The 20463-nt window shown below is 38.4% G+C and overlaps 1 protein-coding gene across 12 annotated transcripts in view; it reads right to left on the minus strand.

The window, feature by feature from the left end:
* Nucleotides 1-20463, minus strand: part of Cd44 (CD44 molecule (Indian blood group)) — an 83891-nt gene that overhangs the window by 15195 nt on the left and 48233 nt on the right. Inside the window, exons 6-15 of one of the 12 annotated variants that reach the window (XM_013514150.1) lie at nt 18419-18526; nt 16233-16358; nt 14755-14880; nt 12031-12138; nt 11453-11569; nt 8515-8646; nt 6972-7094; nt 3487-3588; nt 1741-1830; nt 656-862 (exon numbers count right to left, since the gene is read on the minus strand). The exons of 1 other annotated variant lie outside the window; for it this stretch is intronic. In XM_013514150.1, the coding sequence (XP_013369604.1) occupies nt 656-862; nt 1741-1830; nt 3487-3588; nt 6972-7094; nt 8515-8646; nt 11453-11569; nt 12031-12138; nt 14755-14880; nt 16233-16358; nt 18419-18526 (1239 nt within the window). The remainder of the gene's footprint in view (nt 1-655; nt 863-1740; nt 1831-3486; nt 3589-6971; nt 7095-8514; nt 8647-11452; nt 11570-12030; nt 12139-14754; nt 14881-16232; nt 16359-18418; nt 18527-20463) is intronic. 10 more of the 12 variants (XM_005384129.2, XM_005384131.2, XM_005384132.2 and 7 more) reach the window with 10 other exon arrangements.

Raw genomic sequence — 20463 nt, forward strand, 5'->3', positions numbered from 1 at the left:
ATTATCAATTTCTTAATGCAAATGAAGAGAGAAAAATAAAACAATAGAGAAGACTGCTTATTTGAGTTGTCTTATTCTAGGTCCCTGTTAAATGTCATGGAATAATCATTTCATTACCATTGCAATAAAAAGTGGTTCCAATTGTTAATAGTAGATTAAAAATAAAGCTGTAAGTGCATCATAACTAGAAGAGGTTTATCCACCAGCCCATCACCAAAAGTAAATTGATAAATCCATCACCAAAAGAAAAAAGTCCAGAGCAAAGATTTTTATGTTGAGTGAAATCCTACTAAACAAGCAGCATGTATTAATCAAATCAAATGAAATTGCTAAAATTCAATTATTTTGATCCACAAGAATATTATTTTCCTATAGTTCTCCTTGACACATCACAGGATAAGGAATAAAACAAAAAAAGAGATTCTACCAAAACAACCAAGTCACAAAGATAAATGGAAAATATATTAACAAATGGAAGCATTATTTTACCTTGAAGAATTCCAAATTTCTTGTCACTAGAACTGATGTGACAAAAACCATTCCCATGTCACAGAGACCTAATCACAGTCTATATAGAAAATATCTCTGTGATAGAAGAGGATATGTTGTTTCTCCCTCTAGAGAAATTAAACCAGATAACAAATGGCCAAATTACCTGGTAAGGGGTGATCAACATCAGAGTTACGCTCTCCAACAACAGTAACTTCAATTTCTCCAAAGGCCCCTGTATTAGCAGGGGTCACTGGGATGATGGTCCCATTTTCTTTTGTGTCTGAGTAAGGAGGGGTATAACTTTCCAGTGAAGTAGTTGAGTTCTCAGGCAGATTTCCACCTCTTCTGCCCCCTCTGGCAGGATGTCTATCTGTGTGGAGGTGGAATCAGTGATAAACCCACATCTGTAATGTCATTACCCCACATGAACCTGTCTTCAGGATATGAAATGGCTGCAAAAAGCTTTCCAGTAGTTATCCAAGAGCAAAAGCAAAAGACAGTGAAGTTTGTCAAGCTATGGAACACAATCAATATTTTCTAGCAGGCACCATCTGGACATGGCTCAATAGAAGAGATTTTAGTGACCCTACTACTCAGAAGAAGCATTTTTGCAACATCTGACTGAGCTGCTAAGGTAAGACTTATGCCACCAGAACTAAAACTGAATTCACTGAAGGTACTAGATAACCATGAGCTCTTTCTCAGTTGGATTCACCTTTGATGAAGTGAAGGAAACATACCATTGACTTGAAAGGTAAAATTTTGCTCCCTGCAGGTGGAATAGCAAATGAATGATTTTTAAAGACTTGTGGCTGCTAACTTAATTATTCTTTCCTATGCCGGATGGGTACTCCTTCTTAGTTACCAGCATTGTGGTCTTATGGTCCAGAGGAAAAATGGCAAAGTAATATTATTAATGGAAATAATATAGAGATATATCATCAGAACTTCACACCAGTTATAAGTCTTATAGAAGCAATGCATTATTTTTAACCAAATCACTAACTACAGTGTTTAAGAAATCTGACTTCTAAGACTAAGCAATACAATTTATGGTTAACGTACAATGCCATCTAAGAGGTCTACAAAGCAGAAACATCAGAGACCACCACCAGATGCACCTTTTGATACAAAGAAACAGTATCAACAACAGCCAATACAGGCACCTCCACCAAAGACACCACAAGAACACCTATAATATATTGATTTTATCAATAGCTGAAGCCAACTGGGTTCTGCAATCCTTACTGCCAGTTGTCAGAGTAGAAGTTGTTGGATGGTCTTTATCTTCTTCCAGTTCTCCGTGTGATGTAGAGAAGCTCTGAGAATCACTCTGCTCTGTTTCAATGAGGGATGAATCCAGTGTTAGTTTGGAACCATGATACCGGTCATCTGCTATCTGCTAATAGAGAGGTTTTGCCTATACTATGTCAGAGGGATAGGCACATAGCGAGGAGGAGGTGCGTGAACAACATTATCCTGTGATTTAAAGAAACACAGAATTCTATTTTGATGCTCACTGGCCCTTTGTCTGAGAAAACAATAAAGGTAAGGCTCCCCCACCACCGTCATCTCCCATGGTAGCATTGCTTGGAGGCACTTGGGAAAACCAGAGAATGCAGAGACATGGAAAAGAAATGTTTGAATTTCAGTGATCCTATCAACAATCAGGAACATCCAATTACGGGTCAAGTGTGACTACACAGTAAACCTCCAAAAAAGAAAGAAGTCCACCCGGGATAATCTGCTCAAGGAGCTAAAATCAAATTTTCACAAGGAAATTTATAACTCCCTTCTCAAGATCATTAAATTAAAGCAACAGTTTTACTCTGTTATTAGGCTTTTGATCTCAGCTGTGCATAGGACTTCTCATCGCACCAAGGAAATGCTTGCCTGCACAAAGACAGGGGCCTCAGTGACTTGGATCCATTTGAGGTTGAACTATTGCCCCGATGTGAAATCACTTCAACTGTTTTGAGTTCATCTCCTTGTAAGAACGTTACTGATCTCCAAGTTCCAGGTTCAAGCGCTCCATAAAACACAGCTATAAACCACGTCCACCATCAAATGAATATCATATTCACCAGATCCCAAACTCAACATCTGAACAAAAGCCAAAAGTAATATAAAATGGAAATACAAGTCCTTTGTTAGCAGGGGCCACTCCTACGCTTGCTTACAGCTCTTCTGATGCTTAACATTGTGCTGTTATGCTGCTAACAATCAACACATGCTTGCTGATTTGTTTTTCCTTTGCCTAAAGTACTCGTATGAAGGGCTCTACCCACTATTTGTAGCAAGCAGTGAAATAAGGCTCTCTTAATTCTGGATTTCTTTCATGTTCTGCCAAGAAATTATGAATGACTTTAGGCTGATCTCTAAATTATCACTGAACTTATGGTGAAAATTAAGGATACTAGAAATTTAACATCTCTTCCATGTTTAGTGATAGAGATATTAGCAAATGCTTATTTTTTTATTCCAAGAAACATACCACCTTTGTCAATTTTAAACAATATACTTTGTCCCTCCTTTTTGGGCTAATGAGATTTCCATACTCTGTGATTATCTGGCCCCCAAGTGCCCTTTCACAGTCAGGAAAGCAACACTTCTTCTGCCTTGCTTGGAGGAAAAATGAGAATAAAAAAGAGATGCCCAGTTAAACCACAAAAAATCCCACAGTCTTAGCTGTGGTCTTTGGTATCACTGACATGACCACTTAGAGAAGGACAATCAAGTTGAATGAAATTCTACATCCTTTTTTTAACATGAAGTCATTGAATCTGGAGGTAACAAGAATAAAGGTAAAAATCAGATATAAAGAACCTCACAAGAAATACAGACAATGAAGATAGTTTAGCACCCGGGGCTGAACAGAGCCACATAGCAAAACAGGCACCATTCCACCACCAACTTGGCCACCATCTTGGCAAAATGAGCAAGAGCTGAAGCAGGAAGATAGGTTGGCAGAGGACTGAGTGTCATGATCCTTACGAGTTGTCACTGAAAGAGGTCTTATCCTGTCCAAATCTTCCACCAAATCTGTGTTTGGATCTGCAGTAGGCTGAATCGATGTACTGTGACTGGTGTCCACATCTGAAGGGATTAAATCCATGTTATTGCTTTATTTCCTAAGCCACCACCTCAGGGCCATTTATGTTCTATGGTCAAGTTATTTTTATATTCAAACATGGTAAGAAGAAAGAAAATACATCCATTAATGTCTTTAGAATTGGGATAAAGGATTGTTTCTTTAAAAGACTGTCACAAGAAGTAGCTGACTTTCACTTAAACACTGAGTTATATGAAAGCTATAATTATGTCTGTCTGTGCTGGGTCTAAAAGTTCCACATGTGAACATATGATGAGATGCCCAAACCTTGCAGAGACGGACACGTGACCCATGCATGATTTGGTCCCATTCCATACACATAGCCTTTCTTAGTGACTCACACAACCTGCCACATGGACAAAAGACAAAGTGTACTGCTCAGCCATCATTTTGTGACTTCCTGCTTCCTGGGCAATATAACTATTATAATGACCTTCTGCTTTTGTTGAGTCTTTTTTTCCTTCACAAAGTGAGCATGCAGATAAAGACATAAAATCATCACACTGTGCTATCTAGGCAGAGACCACAGAGAGTACACAGGGGCAAGAAATAGGAAACAGCAGTGTCACTCAATCATTTCTCCCCTAAACATAAGTATGAAATGATTTTGGAATTTACTGTGCACAAAATGTTGAGTGGTGCAGAAACTGCACTGAGGTTTGTATAAATGCTATTTCTAATGGTCCTCATAGACCTATTCTGCTGAAATAACAGATCCTAAGTGAAACAGAGGTCAAACAACTCATAAACACCATCAACATTGCTGGCTCTCCAATTTAATCCATCCACGCACACTACTGCCTCTGGGGAGATTTAATCAGGTCCAAATGACTCCACAGAAAAGCACTGGAATATCGGGCACCCACATCTGCATTGCAGCCTTATGAACCCAAAGACAACCAAGATCTCTGTAGGATAAACATGTGTGGCTGACTCTGCTCTCCCAGATATCAGAAAAGGGGAAAGGTCTGCTAATCCAAACCAAAATTTCAAATGGGTAGTCTGCCAGAGAAAGCCCTGTGTGTTGATGGGCTCCAGGCATTATGGTTCATCTTCCCTGCTATGGGTAGAATCTATTAAGAGACATCACACCAACTAGAGTTGAAGCCAGTTGTTTTATCCTTGACATATTTATCCACATGGTGGAATCTCTTTCCTCAGCATGGAAATTTAACACTGATTCTGAGGATCATTAACTGGCTTGGTATTCCAACATAGATGTCATCAGAATCCCCAGAATCCATTTACATAAAAAACCTGTACTAGGTCTGCATGTGGCACTTCAATAACTCAACATGGAAGCCCCATTTAAACCTCTCTTCCTTTATGACAATTGGGTCTACTCACTCTGACTTATTCACACCTTGGCTTTTTTTCCTTTATGGCCCTCCTTACCTAAGTCTCCTTTATAGAAAAATCTTCCTCCTCCTTTCTTTCTCTGATTACTCCGGTTTTTTCACTTTTCAAAAATCAGATCTAATTCATCTTTCTCTAATGCTCTCTGGAAGGTATGGGCTCCTCTGAATTTCTTTAGTGTTTACTGTTGCCAGCATTCATTTCACGTGTATTACTTATTGTCTCACGTTGTTAGATCTATTTTGCTTCTAATTCTTTTTTGCCAGGTAAATGTTAAGGTTCTTAAGAGACATGACCGTGAGTTATACACCCTTTTGTTTCCATCATGCTTTGTACATTAGCAGGTATTTAATGTTGATTATAGTTAAAAGGATATTTGGATTACTAATATTTGGGCAAGAAATACAGGATCTTAAAGAAATGAAACTTTAAAAACTGTTGGATTCATTTTAGAGGTAACTTTGTATTTATTTAACACCAATAGATGTACTTATTATACTTAGAACTCATTTTAATGAAGTTTATGTGATGCATATGTTTGGAAATTTATATCCAGATAATATATTTTATTCCATGACTGTAAATTCACACCTCATTTTTTTTTTTTTCCGGTACCGGGAATCGAACTCATGACCTTGCGCTTGCCAGGCAGGCGCTGTGCCGCTGAGCTAAATCCCCAGCCCTCACACCTCATTTTGGCAATCCTGATTTATCTCTCTTTGGGAATGCTATATTTCTGTGATCAGAGCAGCTTGTTTACAAAAGAACAATAACCTTGAATTAATTCTACTCATGGATATAGTGAGAAATAAACATTCCTCTACCACTTGATATTGATACAAGAGAGGTATCACAGGCTGTCAATTCTTAAATATTCTCTCAGGTAAACTGTGCTCTGTCACAATAAAGGAAAATCCTTCTTGAATATAAAAATTGGTCAGATAAATTCATAATTTTCCATCATTGCAGATCTACCACCAGTGTCTTTTCTCTTTTAGAAATTTTCATGAAAAAAATAAAAAGAATACTCAAGAAAAAAGAATTTTATCTCTTATAAATATTGTCAACCCATTAAATTTAAAAACATTCATTGAGGGCCAACAGTAAACTATTGGGTACCATGTTATATCCAAAGATGGCAAGAATAAATAATGAAGTTTTCCAAGACTTTTAGTTATTTGTTTAGAATAACTACTCACCAATTTTTTAACCTGTCAGATTTCTCTTCAGAGATGAATATCTTTGAGTCTATATTAGAAATAGTCACTGAATCTATCACTTTATTTAAAAACCTTGCACATAGATGTAAAAAAAGAAATCTTAAGAATATCCCTTCCTTAGGGAAAATGACTTCTACTCTTTGAAGCCTAGGAATAATTATCCTTTAACCCTCACATGAAATTCTTCACTTTCAGCCCAGGATTTCATATTCAGGTGCACACCACTCTATTATGGGCTGTATCTAGCTGTCTCATCAAAGCCTTAGGTGGGGCTTTTAAGAGCTGGCTGGTTTTACGGAATGTGATACTACGATTAAGGGTGTGTGGTACTAAATCAGTCCACTGATTGGAATTAGCATACTTCTGGGTGTGGATAATGGGAAGGCCTACCCTGGGTGTGGGTGGAACCATCCTTAAACCTTGTAGCCTCAATGGGATAAAATGAAAAGAAAGATTTGCTGCCCACTGCCTGCCTTGCCAAGGACTGTGCCTTCTCTGTGATGCCCTTTTGCCCCACTGCCCTCCTTTGGAACCAGCCAACTATGGACTGAAACCTTTACAAACTGTGAGCTAAATAAACCTTTCCTCCTCTAACTTGTGGGTGCTGGGTATTTTGTCCCAGCAATGAGAAAAGTAACTAAGACACAATCCTATGGGGGAAAAAATCTACTTTTAAAGAAACTTCAACATCTTTAGGAAAGTAGATTGGTCTAAAACCAAGGGCATGTTTCTGGGGAAAAAGTCAGTGGATGTTAAAAGCATAATACATAAAAAAGCTCAGAGGCCATTACCCATCGTTTTTTCTGTCTGATGACCTCTTCTCATTGGATGGGAGACTGGGTCGAAGAACTCAGTCCAGGAAATGTCCTCTTGACTCTGTGTTGTCATTCTTGGACTTGGATGGCTGTTGTGGGCTGAGACAGTTGTGACCATGCAGTTCAAACATTTGTCAATGCATTAATTTACATTTGGCTGGGGATACACTGATATTTTTTATTCTTTGGATAAGACAATGAAACTATCTTCCTAGTGTGAAGAACAAAGAAGTTGCATAAGTGCAGAATGTTTTAGGAGGTTTGGTTCATGCATGCTAGTTTTCCTGGCAGTCAGCATGTGAACTGGAGGACACAAAACGTTCACAATTTCTGCAGTGAGCAGAAGATGAGTTATAGGCATCAAAGAAAGGTGAAGTAGTTCTTAACCCATGCTACCACAGTCCCTAAAGGAGGAAGTACAAGAGCCAGAGTGCATGATGTCACCGTAAAACACCCACATCCCAGTAAAATGCACAAGGATCTAGAGAAAGACGCAGGCCACACCTTCTCCAGTCATCAACAGGAAAGCAAATGCCATTCATCACAAAACATGAATGAAATCTGTTAGGAGCATTACCTTCTAACAATGAGATCTATGGCATAAGAATTTGCTTCATTCTGTGCCAGTAAAGAAGTAGAAGTAGAAAAAATTACAGTACTATCACCCAGCAACTACTGCACCACATAGCCATTCACTGAATCTATTGCTTTACTAGGAATTCATTCAGAAGTTGCCATGCACTGGAAAGATATTATGTGCTACATTCTAAAGTGCAAATGGAAGCATGGGATATTTCCCACCAGTATCAAGTAAGAATGAGAGATGCACATTATTTACTGTGCAGGACAGATCTCAATGCTTAAGTCACACAGACAAAAGAATCATGCATAGGCGCTTGCAGAGCCATGTTACTGACACCACTGAGAGATGATGACAAGACTTGAGTACTGTTACTACAATCTCACAATTCAAAAAAAGAGAAGGTGACTTATCTGTAAATCTGAGAAGAAACATTGTATACTCAAGGAGAAATTACCAAACAGATATGAACAAAAGGCCAAATGACATCAGACAGGTGTCAATTTGGTCATCATGTCTAGATCCACCTCTTTAAACACTAGGGTTCTGACAAAATTCTTTCTCACACACCGAGTGTTTTCCAGAACCACACTGCAAAGGTGGATGCACATTGGATAGTGGGTTCATTTACAAAACAGAAGGATGCACTTTATAAGATCAGGGCCTCTGCTGCAATCTCAGGAGGGACTGCCCAAAACTAGATATGGAAGTGACATACTAGAGGGCACAGTCTGTATGTACTGTTATATTTACTCCTGCTCAGGTGATTTGTTAGGAGTATTTAAGATCTGGCTTTGTGTTTAATGGAACTTGACTTATTAAGAAGCCTGACATCTTATGACAGTTCCTTCAGGGTCCTTTTGTTCAATGTCTTCAATGCCCCACATTTATCTCAAAAGGAAGTCTCTGCCCATATTTGCTTATGAAACTATCCATTACCAGTTGTCCCTGCTGTTGAACCAGGGTCTTCTCTGGGTGTGTGGGGATATTCCCCATGCCATCCACTCTCAAACCACTGTTCTTTCTGGGTAGCTGCTGTTTCTTCTGTTGTGCTACTATGAGCTGCCCAAGCTGTGAGAAGAACGTCAACTGTGAGCTACAGTTATCCAATTTCCCCACCAACAACACTTACCTTTCTATTTTATAGGCACAGACATGTGGGGAGAGAAAGGAGAAAAGGAATACAGCCCCGAGATAGGTCCCTGATATTCTGAAAGGGTGATTAGAAATTAAATGATCTCATCCTTTAATTTTTTAGATCAGAAAACTAAGGCCCAAAGAAATTTTGATTTGCTCATAATCACGCCTACAGATTGGATACAAAGTTAGGAATAGACCGTAGCCTATGAATTCCCATTATTACTATGATTTTACTATAGTCTAGGGCCTCACATATCCTTTCAGAGAGAACTGTGTTCAAATAATCTGTTTGTTCCAGTGATTCTAGAGGAGGAAATGTATTTTAAAGCAACTTACAGCAATGTCAGCATAGTAGGAGAACTTCTCAAATGGATCCCATAATATATAATCACAGACATTTGAAATGTACCAGTGATTTATTTGCACAGCATGAAAACTTTTGGAGTGACTGAAATGTTACTACACTGATCCATTATGTAGTTATGTCTAGGTGACATAAAATAACAAAGATTACTTCTTAACAAAACAAATACAGTGGCTATTCTAGCCAGTTTGGGGCAATATACAAACAAAAGCAATACGAGATAGGCTTAAACTTTCACCCACTTCTTTAAAAAAAAAAACAAAATTAATGAGATAAAATTCCATGAGGGTGCTGTCAGGAAAAGTCACAAAGCTTCTGACATTTTCATCAATAGCAACCAATAGCAAGGTTCTAGTTCATCTAGAAAATGAATGCCTATAAGCCTGCCAAGTGAAATTACTTTATGTGGCTTGTAACATTGATTGTATCTCATTATCTTAGGAAATGATACATGTGATTTGATAACAATGTATATATATATATATATATATTTTTTTTTTTTTTTTTGGTTTTTCTCCGGTACCAGGAACCGAACTCAGGACCTTGCGCTTGCCAGGCAGGCGCTTTTGCCGCTGAGCTAAATCCCCAGCCCCCTGAATATATTTTTTAAAATAAAAGTTACTGTCCTTATTTTGCCTTTGCATTGGCCAAACCATCCCTGAGGCTAACTGCTTATCAAAGGGGAGAAAAATGTCAGAATTTTAAATTTGACTTCCAACGGACTAAGTCACTTCCTCATTACAAATAATGATGTGAGAGAAACCCTGAATGTACAGAAATGGAAAAACTGATTCAAACATAGATTTTCAGAGTAACCAAAGCTGAAAGGAAACAGCAAGTACACATGTACACGTGCAAACACACACATCCCTCTCTCAATCACTACTTTTATAAATACAACGATCCTTTCAGGACCCAGTAGCTACCTCCTGTTTTCGGTGCCAGTAAGAATGGGTCAGCGGAATATGAGATTTCCATTACAGTATATGAAAACTCACTCTCTTTTAGAAGTTGTAATGTCCACTTGGTAAAGGCTAGAGGTCACCTGTCAGAATCCCTTTAAATTTTTGCAAGCATTATTGTTGCCTTCCTTTTGTCAAATTCTGTTATATCTGGTTTCTCAACTATCCTCTACTGGTGATGCCCCCATGCTACCCCTTTCTGACATTAGGTTCATTAATTCCAAGCCTCTTAAATAGCTTTTTGCTTAGATACAAGCTGTTGAGAATAATTTCTGAGATACACAGGTAGAACCCAAAGGTGACTGGTACTGAACCTTGTTGTATATACAAGGTTCTGCTTCCTTTCTATTCTTTACATTGTTAACTTAGGCTATAATCCTTATGCATATATCAAACCCATTGAAGTAAGTAAGGAGATGTAAGGTCTGTTGGACATGGCCAGTACAATGCTTGCATCTTATTAACCTGTGTTTTGAACTTTTCTATAGTTGTCTGAATACATCCCTCAAACCAGAGATTCCAAACTCCTTTGGCTTCTAAGCAGCTGTTTCATATACTTTCTTTTTAGGAGTATAAGGCTGTGAGAGTGGCAGTTGAACTACAGTTTTAAAAATTCTACAAACTATTTTTCCAAGTAAAAGCTTACTTTATTCCCAAAAAGATAGGCATGTCTCAGAGATGCAAATCTGAAAGGAGAATATATACTTTTTGGTTTTGGTTTTTGTTTTTGTTTTTGTTTTTTTTTTTTTGGTCGTATTTCTCACTACTCAAGTTCAATGGTGAGATTTGAGATTGTTTTAGACAGTGAGATGTTTGTACATAAGTAGAAAGAACAATAGTTAGATCAAAGCCTTCCTCAAGTTATCCTGGTTTGAAAACAGGAAAAAAAATTCAGCAGTAGAATTCAAATATAGATAGCATCAGCTACTGATTCTGCTCCAAGAGTAAAATGGATGGAAATTTTACAACATAGTGAGAAAAAGAAGGTGGAAAAAAAACAGGATTTCTCACAGATCTTGATAGAAACTAAGGATTCCAAAGGTCTTTCCACTTAAGCTTTCCTTCCATATCCCACTCCCAACCCCCCAAAGGGCATGCTTTCCTCCACACGCTTCCGTAAACACACACACAAATCTCCCAAAAGAACCTCTATGCCTCTGGAACACAAAAACTCAGATATGCTTTTGCAACATTTTGGCCTTTTGGGTAACATGACAAGTAGGCATTTTTCTTCCAATTTCTAAAACGTTGTGTGCTAATTTAGCTTCTCAATCTCTATAGATAAAAGAAATTACTGTGGGGAGATAGAAGATGTGTCCAGTGTCTAAACAAGGTCTCAAGGTCTCCCCCGTCCCTGGAAGGCCTTTACTAACTCGTGTAAACAACACCTGCTGACCGCCATCCTTCTTACTTGTGCTTGGAGGATGTGGGGTCTCCTCTTCATCCTGATGCTCATGGTGAGTGAGAGGGGGCTGTGCATCTTGGGTCCAGTTTTCTCCATGAACACCGGTGCCATTTCTGTCTACCTCTGTTGTGGTGATGGTTAAATACACTGTGACTTTCATCAACCAACTTTGAATGATTCTCTTCTTCCATGAAAGTGAATACTCTGCCTAAACACTCTCTCTGAGCATCTACTCTGAGTAAATTCAGGCGATTTTACTAAAATGTACCCCCCCAAAATGAACAGGTATGAAATGTCTCCGTGATTACTTATTATTCCACCATAGCCACTTTGTCAGAGACAGCACCATAAACCATTCTGATGCATTCATTTTTATAAGAAAGCAACATAACATAGCCTGTGCCCAGATGGTGTGATTTATGAAATGATTCCTAAGTGAAATTGAGTATCTTCGTGAAAAGCTCACAAAGAATTTTTGGTGAGATATTAAACAAAGTTCCCACTGCTTCCTATGACTGACCTTCGCAGCACCACAGGCTTTGAAGGAAAAAATATTCTTTAATTGAACGTGCATAAGTCATTACCAGTCATCCTGGTGGCTGTCTGTACTTCTGTGATGGAATGGCTTGGCTTCCATTGGATCCAGTCCTGGTGCTGTTTTGTGGGGTCAGAAACTCGTGGAGTGGTTGAAACTGTGACAATGACGAGTGAAGCAATTAGGAAAACGGTATTTTTTGAGGCTTCTCCACTTGTTCTGCACATGTCTCCTTCTGTCGTCTGAACGACTCATCTATACGAGGTCGTATAGATGGCTGCGTGGAAACGAAGGGGAAGCAGAGTGTGCCTTCAGCTTGGCTCAGCCACATGGTTAAGCATCTCAGTGTCCTTCACATTCTGACACAGAATATCTTGGGGTTCAGAACATGAGATCTTCTGGGAAAAGCAGTCGAAGAAGCTGGGGCAGCGGGAACAACAGCATTGAAGACATCAGCCCTCCACCAAGGATAATGAAAGACACCAGCATTTTGTCCATCCATGCAGACTACAGTGGCCCTCTGCACTTGAAAGACCACGGAATTGGAATCACTAGCAAGAATTCTACCTGCAGATCCTTAGGCTAGCAGGGTTAATCACTGAAAGTTACACACAATAATCACTATTCATTAGTAATTTTACTAGGGACAGAAACATCCTGGGCAGCTGAGCTTTTCTCTAGATGGTTCTGAGAAAGAGTATCTACCCAGAATTGTCATATGGCTTAGTGATATATTTCTGAATATTTATCCAACATCGATGATAGTCTCTGTTTTTTTTTTTGTTTGTTTGTTTTTTTGGTCTTTTTGAGACAGGGTCTAGCTATGCAGTTCAGGCTGGCCTTGAGCTCACTTTGTAGCCCAGACTGATCTTGAAAGCGCAACAATCCTCCTGCCTCAGCCTCCTGAGCTCTGGGATTACAGGCATATGCCACCATACCCAGCTGATATTCTTATCAAATACAAAACATATTAAGAGCAAGCCATTCATAGCCAATGAAAGAAAAACAAGATGCATACATTCAGTAGAAAAAGGCCAGAGATAACCAACCACCATCAAAACCACCACACCAAAAGTAAAAGTATCCATCCACCAATACCCTGATATTGTTACCCAAAATATTAGGGCTCGAATAAGAGATGCAACTAACAGAAGGATCATGACAAAATTAGAGCCTATGTCTTTTCTGAAAAGTTACTTGCAAATCAACCTTCTTTCCAACTTCAATTTTATACCCAAATCATACAAAATTATTGCACAAATTAAGAAAAGAAAATTTGGAATCATTAACCACATTCTCAACACGCATGAAAATGTGAAAACTACTCCACAGACACACAAAAAAAAATAACATGCGGGAGGCCAAGGATCTAACTTAGCAGCACAGCACCTGCCTGGCAAGTGTGAGGTCCTGAGTTCGATTCCCGGTACAAAAATAAATAAATAAATAAATAAAATGCTGAATTTTTCCTTAGAGCCTGGCCATGTGGCTTATTTCCAGGTTGACCTTCTGGGTTACCACCCAAGGGAGTTTAGTTTCTCAAGTACCAAGGCCTCATCTTTACTGGTGGGGCTCACCCTGCAAGGCTGGGCCATATCCTGAACCCAGGATACACTACAGTCCAGCTCCAGTAGTTTTGCTTATTCATTTTCATTCTGAAGTTACTAAAAACAGTATAGGCTAAGCTCACAGGGATGTTCAGCCTAACGAATATATCACTTAAAAGTTTGCAAATAAAAAATTAAGTTTATCTTGAGTATATTTGAGTCATATATTCTGCTGCCTTCAAGGACTAAGTTACTTTTTTTGATTTCTTCTACCTTGAGTGATATTCCTTTGGGGATTAAACTCTCAGGTTTCAATGAGAGACACACCTTTTTTGATCTGAGAGCTCACATAGCACCCCAACTGCTTAAAAGCAGAGCTGTGATACAGTCAGGTTCAGGATTCTTGTCTTTGTCCAGCAAAATCTGAGATCATTATATGTATGTGTAGGAAACACAATCATTTGTTAAAATGTTAGACCATGTTTGCGTTTTATAAATTTCTTAAAGAATATTTTCAGTTCAATTTCCAACTCTCTGTTCTCACGACCTTGTATATTGTCATGTAGTGTTGCTACTATTTGCTTTCCATAATTAGCACTGTCTTTCAGTAATTAGCACAGCTAGGCTGGCATTTCACCCTTCTTTTCAACATTTTTCTGCTAAATTGGTACCCAGCATGTTTGTTAAAAGTCTGGGTTTGTTCCTTTGACTTTAACCAGGTTTAACAAAGACAATTCTTGAAATCTAGCTCTCATCTTCTGAGCCTTTCAAGAACCTTCTTAGCCTTAGGATTTAGGAACATCTACAACTTTTAATTAATACACTCCTAATCACATTCTCCAGTAGTTCCTTAAGACAAAAGCTCTGGTTTTTTCACCTGTGTGCACGGAGCACCTAGCACAGCAGGTACACATGAATATTTGTTATACTGCCTTGATATATTGTTCTGTAAAAAAGAGAACCTACAGTAGCAGACCTCCTTGACAAACAAAACAGAAACGCCATAGAGCATTCAAAATTTTGTGAGATATTTTCCTCCCTTCTCCTCCAAATATGATTTGGTTTTCACTAAAAGTAACTTTTTTCTTCCTCCATAGTCTCATTAAGGTATGTATAACTAAGGCATGATTTTTCACATTAACTGCTTCTCAAGAAAGTCTTAGGCACCACTTAGATTAAGCAATAAGCCTTGCACACAGGGTTCTACTGTAATTGATAATTCTTACTGGTACTGGAGATAAAATCTTCATCATCATCAATGCCTGATCCAGAAAAACTGAGGTGTTTGTCTCTGTCCTCTTCGTTATCTTCACTGGGCTCCCAGCCTGTTGACATGGTATTTGAATCCGTACCTGTTGTAGTGACTTGCATTAGTAGCTGAGCTGGATGCCAACCAACCCATTTGTCAAAGGAAGATAGGCACAGAGGGTGTACCAGCTCCCAAGATTTTAAGAAGAAAGTGAAAGGGTTGAGTTGTCTGCTCCAATTTCTTAGGTCCTTGTCTCTGAAGATAATACACAGATTGCAAAACAATTGACTATGTTCTTTATGAGTAAATATTCTCTTTCAGGAAGCTAAAGGAATAAATACATACAAACAAAACAAGGCCAGTGGAAATTCGCTCATCCTTGCAAATGCATTTCTTATGAACTCAATAAGCATATTCTGTTAAAGCCAGGATATCAAGAATACGATAGAAAAGTTTTATACATGCCTATTTGCTTAGTCAAGACACTTTCAGAAAAAACTTGATACATAATCCCATGCCAAACACTTCTGAAATCCTAGCCAGGCATGACTGCAAATGCTTGTAATCCCAGCACTTGGGAGGTTGAGGCAGAAGGTCACTGTGAGTTTGAGGCCAGCTTAGACTAGATAGTGAGTTCAAAGCTAGACTGTACTACATAGTGAGACCTTGTCTCAAAAAAAAAAAAAAATCATTACATTTATTGCTTAAACTTCGCATCAGCTCACTATGGCTGTAAACCCGAGTGGAAGCAACACTGCCATTTCCAATAGTACTTTTATATAGAAAAAGCAAAATCAAAAAGCTATTCAATTAGAGAAATTATTCCTGGCATTTATTAGTCAACCAACAGGGTTGATAAAAATGGACCAGCCCAGATCATAAGAACTTCTCATTCTTTTCTTTTGGATGCAGTCATAATAAATGATATGGAAAATACCTCTTGTCAGTGGTTATTGCGGAAATTATCCCTTTACCAAAAAGGGATTTTCTACCTTTTGAATGAGATTCAGGATATCTTACCAGATGGCCCTTTATTTCATACTATTAGTGCCCAAGAATAATTACTGATGGAGATTGTCTATATTTTATTAGATCTAGCTATGCTATTTTATTTTCTCATCAGAAAATCAAGCTTTTCCACTTTTGTAATTTGAGAACATGCATAAACACTCTTTCAAAGTTGAAGATTTGTTTCATTATCAAAACCCACTTCCTTTTCACACTTTCTGTAGCATCCTCCTCCTGGGCTATCCCAATCTCTTGGAGTTGAAAGATGAAAACTGCATATTAGTAGTACAATATTAAACACATAGATCTCAGAGCCCACGGTCCTTGTTAAATCATTACAAACATTTGTGAGGTTGGGATGGACCCTAGACTCTAGCAACATTCCACAGGCTAATGAGAATGAGTAAAGACTGTCAAAAAGCATATGAGAGACCCATAACTCATTACCAGCCATTTTTGTTCTTGTGTGAAGAGTCTTGGGCTCTGATGGTTGAAACAACCATGACAACCAGTTGTGAATTCCTTGCCTCTGGTTTGCTGTTGTGAGAGCTGCACCACTAGCGCTCATCAAAGCTGTTGTAACGTGATTGAATTGATTGTTGAAAGGTTAATTAGCAGTTCCTAAGAAACAACGCTGTATATGCTTTCAGTCTTTCGCTACTTAACTTAAAAGAATCACCTATATTCAACACAGGTGGTGGAAAGTTAGAGAGAAGGCAAAGAAATTCTATTTATTTTAGAGACCCAAACGAGTTCATAAAATGTCAGGGATGGAAGGACCAAAAATATCTGGCTCATGCTCCTTATTTTAAAAGATGGAAAAAAAAAAAAAACAAACAAACCCTGCTGAAAAAGCATCTAATTTGTCCAAAATCTGAAAACCAATCAGCCTCAGAGAGGTCTCAAGGACAGTCTGTGAGCTGTCTTTCAATTTGGAAAGTCTACAATGTAAAAAAGGAAGGAATTTTTTCTCATCTCCCAGAGAGAGGGCCAAATGAGAACCTGATCTGAACATTTTCAGGGAGATGGATGCTCTTTCAAATATTAGATTTTTAAAAATAATCTGAACTATCCAAGAATGAATTTCTTCATGAAGTATTGTGTTTCCCACTATCAGGGAGATCATTTGGCAGGAAAGTTGTGTAAGAGATTAAATGATTAGAAGTATTGATTGAACCAGTCTACTTGAGATCCGCTCCATATCTGAGCATTTATGATTCTAAAATTCAGCTGTTTAGAATTCTAGTCCCTTGATCTTCTTCTATACAATGTATCTTGGCCAACCAATATCATTCTCCAAGAATTCAGGATACGATATTTCTGCCAGAAATCACAGACACATGATCCCAGAAATCCCAAACACAGAATGAAATGACACCAAGAAGCCTGTTGAAGAAGATGCCTTGCAATTTTCCCCAGTTAGACTCCACATCCTCCAGCAAACTTGCTCCCAAAGCCCAGACAGACAGGCAGAGATGAAATGATCCAATAATCCCACTGATAAGATCAGAAGCAAGAGTCCTGACTTGAAAAGACTGCCATTTTTGCCACCATAATATGCACTAGAAGAATATTAGGTAATAGATTTTTAATAAGCGAGAACAAGTTCAGACAGAGAGGCTGAAATAATCAACCGTCATTAAATCCCCACGTACAAAACCAAGGTGAAGTTTCTTTTTTTAGTTATCATGAAAGGCAAGAAGAAACATGGCCAGTGAAACCTTTTCTTTCACATTATTTGTTCTATGAGGATAAACATTGTAAACACTTACAAAATAGCATTTCCTTTATTCTAAAATCTCTCTCCTCCCACCTCTACCCCGGCATGATCTTAATTACTATGCTATGGCAACCACAGGATAACATCATTCCTTACATAATTATTTGTAGAAGTGAAGGATATCCAATGTCTTATAAGATAAACAAATTTAAAAGACCATTTTTCCATATTTATTCATCCCGTTCTGCAGAAAGAATGACTAGTGATTTTGAAATACGGCTGTATCCTCCATCAACAAAACTTAATAAACAAAGATATATTTGGAATCTCCTACTGTTGTACATTGAATTTTCCTCTTCCCACTTCCCAAAGCTCCCAGATCAAAGTACTTTGCAGGAATTTAGACAACAGTCGAACATCCAAGAGCTTTTTACTGACCTAGATGCCGATGTGGAGCAACAGGCTGTTTTTTACAGTATTTTGCAGTAAAGGCTGTAAGTGTCCAAAAACCATCCAGGGTCTGAACTTTCCATCTGTAAATTAGCATTCCCCTCTTTTATTACTGACCATGTAATTAAGCCAGCAGAAAGCAGGTGTGTGCATCTGCTAAAAAGCTTCTTTCTAGAGGACATTTTGTGAATTAATCTCCTGCTCAAAGCCTCTGAAGGAAAAATAATACTGATTCTATGTAACCATTGCCAAAAGTAAAAGAAATTGGGTCAGTTGGGAGCATGCAGACACACCCTCAGATCCATAGGCATCTGTGATAAGCAAAATGGTAGCCAACTATACTCTTATGAGATGCTGAAAGAACACCCTTGGGAAACTCTGGTATAATAATGAATATCTTTTCCTTTAACACTAAACAACCTGGCATTCGGGATATCTGATAAGCAAAGACATAACAGTTTACCTGTTGTTGCTGTTGTCGTAAGAGCCTGAGTCTGAGGCTGTGAATTACCAAACCAGGACCATATCCAATCATTTTGCTCCTGATCTGCTGCATGGCTGTTTGAGGTAACTGGATCAATTATGAAAATATCATTTAGTGAGGTTCCCTCTTAGCATCTACTTTCTGTTCAGTCTATATATACTGCTGCATGTATAATAAGGATTGAAAAATAGAAATTAAGGTCTAGTTTTACCTTTCCAGCCTCCTAACATCTCCAGGTATCTTAGGACAATAACACCCAATTTGTACGGGTATCAATCCAATGTTTCTCAAGCTTCAGACTGAACCCCCAGGAACCATAATCAGCAAAGTCAAGCAACAACTTAATATTGTGATGGAAAGAAATGTTATTTTCTTGATTGGGTGATGCAGCCATGAACAGAAGGTGTTTGGTACAGCACAACATAAAGATGCTCCCGTTTATTTATCCTTGCAGTGTCCTTGGGGATACCTCCCTGTATCTTTTGGGTCTGTCTAGAATTATGTCCAGGTAGGTTGTAATAAAAACTGGTGCTTTCCACCCATTCCCATCAAACTCAATTCAGCCTTCTACTTGAGCAAGAACTTGGCAAAACATTGTCCAAAATGTTAAAATCAGAAAACACTTTCTCAAATATCCATGCACTACTTTGTCACATTTCATTCAAATTCAGTTATGTGCTTCCAGAAATAAAACAAAACTGCCAATGTCAAAGAAATGCTGAACTCTTTTCAAATTAGAGAAAGGTCAATACTAACATTTTGTAAGTTAAAAATCTCTCCTTCAACTCTCATGCTGGAGAGAATGTTTCCCTACAGAAGCAACATGGCAAAAAATCATCAGGATAAATATTTGACCCAGCTGGAATGTTCACAAAAACATTTAAAATCACATACCCCTTTGAAAAATCTGATATACTTTGGCCTTTCTTCTCACAGACAGGACCCTACAGATGAACACTCTCAAAGTCTTACACACTATTTCAGGTGATTCTTGGCTACCTAGTAAAATCTACTGAAAACCTATGAAGCCGAGTTAAAAATTATACATACCAAACACCAACACCAGGTCCTATGTAATAAACAGTTCTACAAGAATTAGTTCAGAAAGAGAGCAGAGAGATGGGGCCAGTTTCACTCATGATGCCCTCAGTAAGCCTGGGCACCCCCTGGGCTATCCACAGACACTGCATTCTCATTTTAGAAACTTTGTTAAAGATACAGTTTCAACACACTCACTGCATGGTATAACGTGCGCGGAGCACAAGAAATAAGTTCTCATGAGCAAGATAGAAAAAGGCATTATCTCTGTCCTCCTACATGAGACCGAAGAATTTAAAAAAAACAGCTGTGGCTTACCCAGCAATTTCCAATTTGTTCCACCCAACTAGATCATGCCAGACCCCCCTCCCCCCAAAATTATGAGCTTGACACCCAGAAGACAAGGAAATGGAGCTTTCCAAGGCAGGAGTCTGCTTCCTGAATTAGTTTAGATTTCTTTTTGTCCGGAGTTTCAGATCGCCAATAGGAAGCGCCTGTTCACATGCCTCCTGGAAAGCTCTTCCAAAACTAATATTTACAATCAACAGCCTGCAGGATGTCCAAACCCAAGGAGAGAGTAGTTCTCACAGCTCTCCCTATGGCCACCCACTGGGCACAGTTACAGAAGCATGATTCAGTCAAGCCAAAGACCAGCTCCTTCTCTGCATTCAGCCAGCTCTCCACTTGACCTCTATCCCCTTGCATGCATTAGGGAAGATTTGCAATCACTCCCACTCATTATGTTCCAATTCTCAGTCCAACAGTGATAAGGCTTTGGGAATCCCCTTGCGATTCTACTCTAATTTTTTCTAGTATGTGTTATGCTATGCTCAAGTTTCCACCTGAGTATTGTTTATTCGTTTGTTTGTTTAGTTTCAATGCTTTTTTTTTTGCATGAATTAATCCACTTGGAGGTGCCATTAATTGACCTTACTAAATCTTTAATCCTTTCAGTTACTCTTTTTTTTTTTTTTTTTTTTTTTTTT

Source organism: Chinchilla lanigera, unplaced genomic scaffold (genome assembly GCF_000276665.1).
Source record: "Chinchilla lanigera isolate Chin_1 unplaced genomic scaffold, ChiLan1.0 scaffold00021, whole genome shotgun sequence".
Lineage (NCBI taxonomy): Eukaryota > Metazoa > Chordata > Mammalia > Rodentia > Chinchillidae > Chinchilla > Chinchilla lanigera.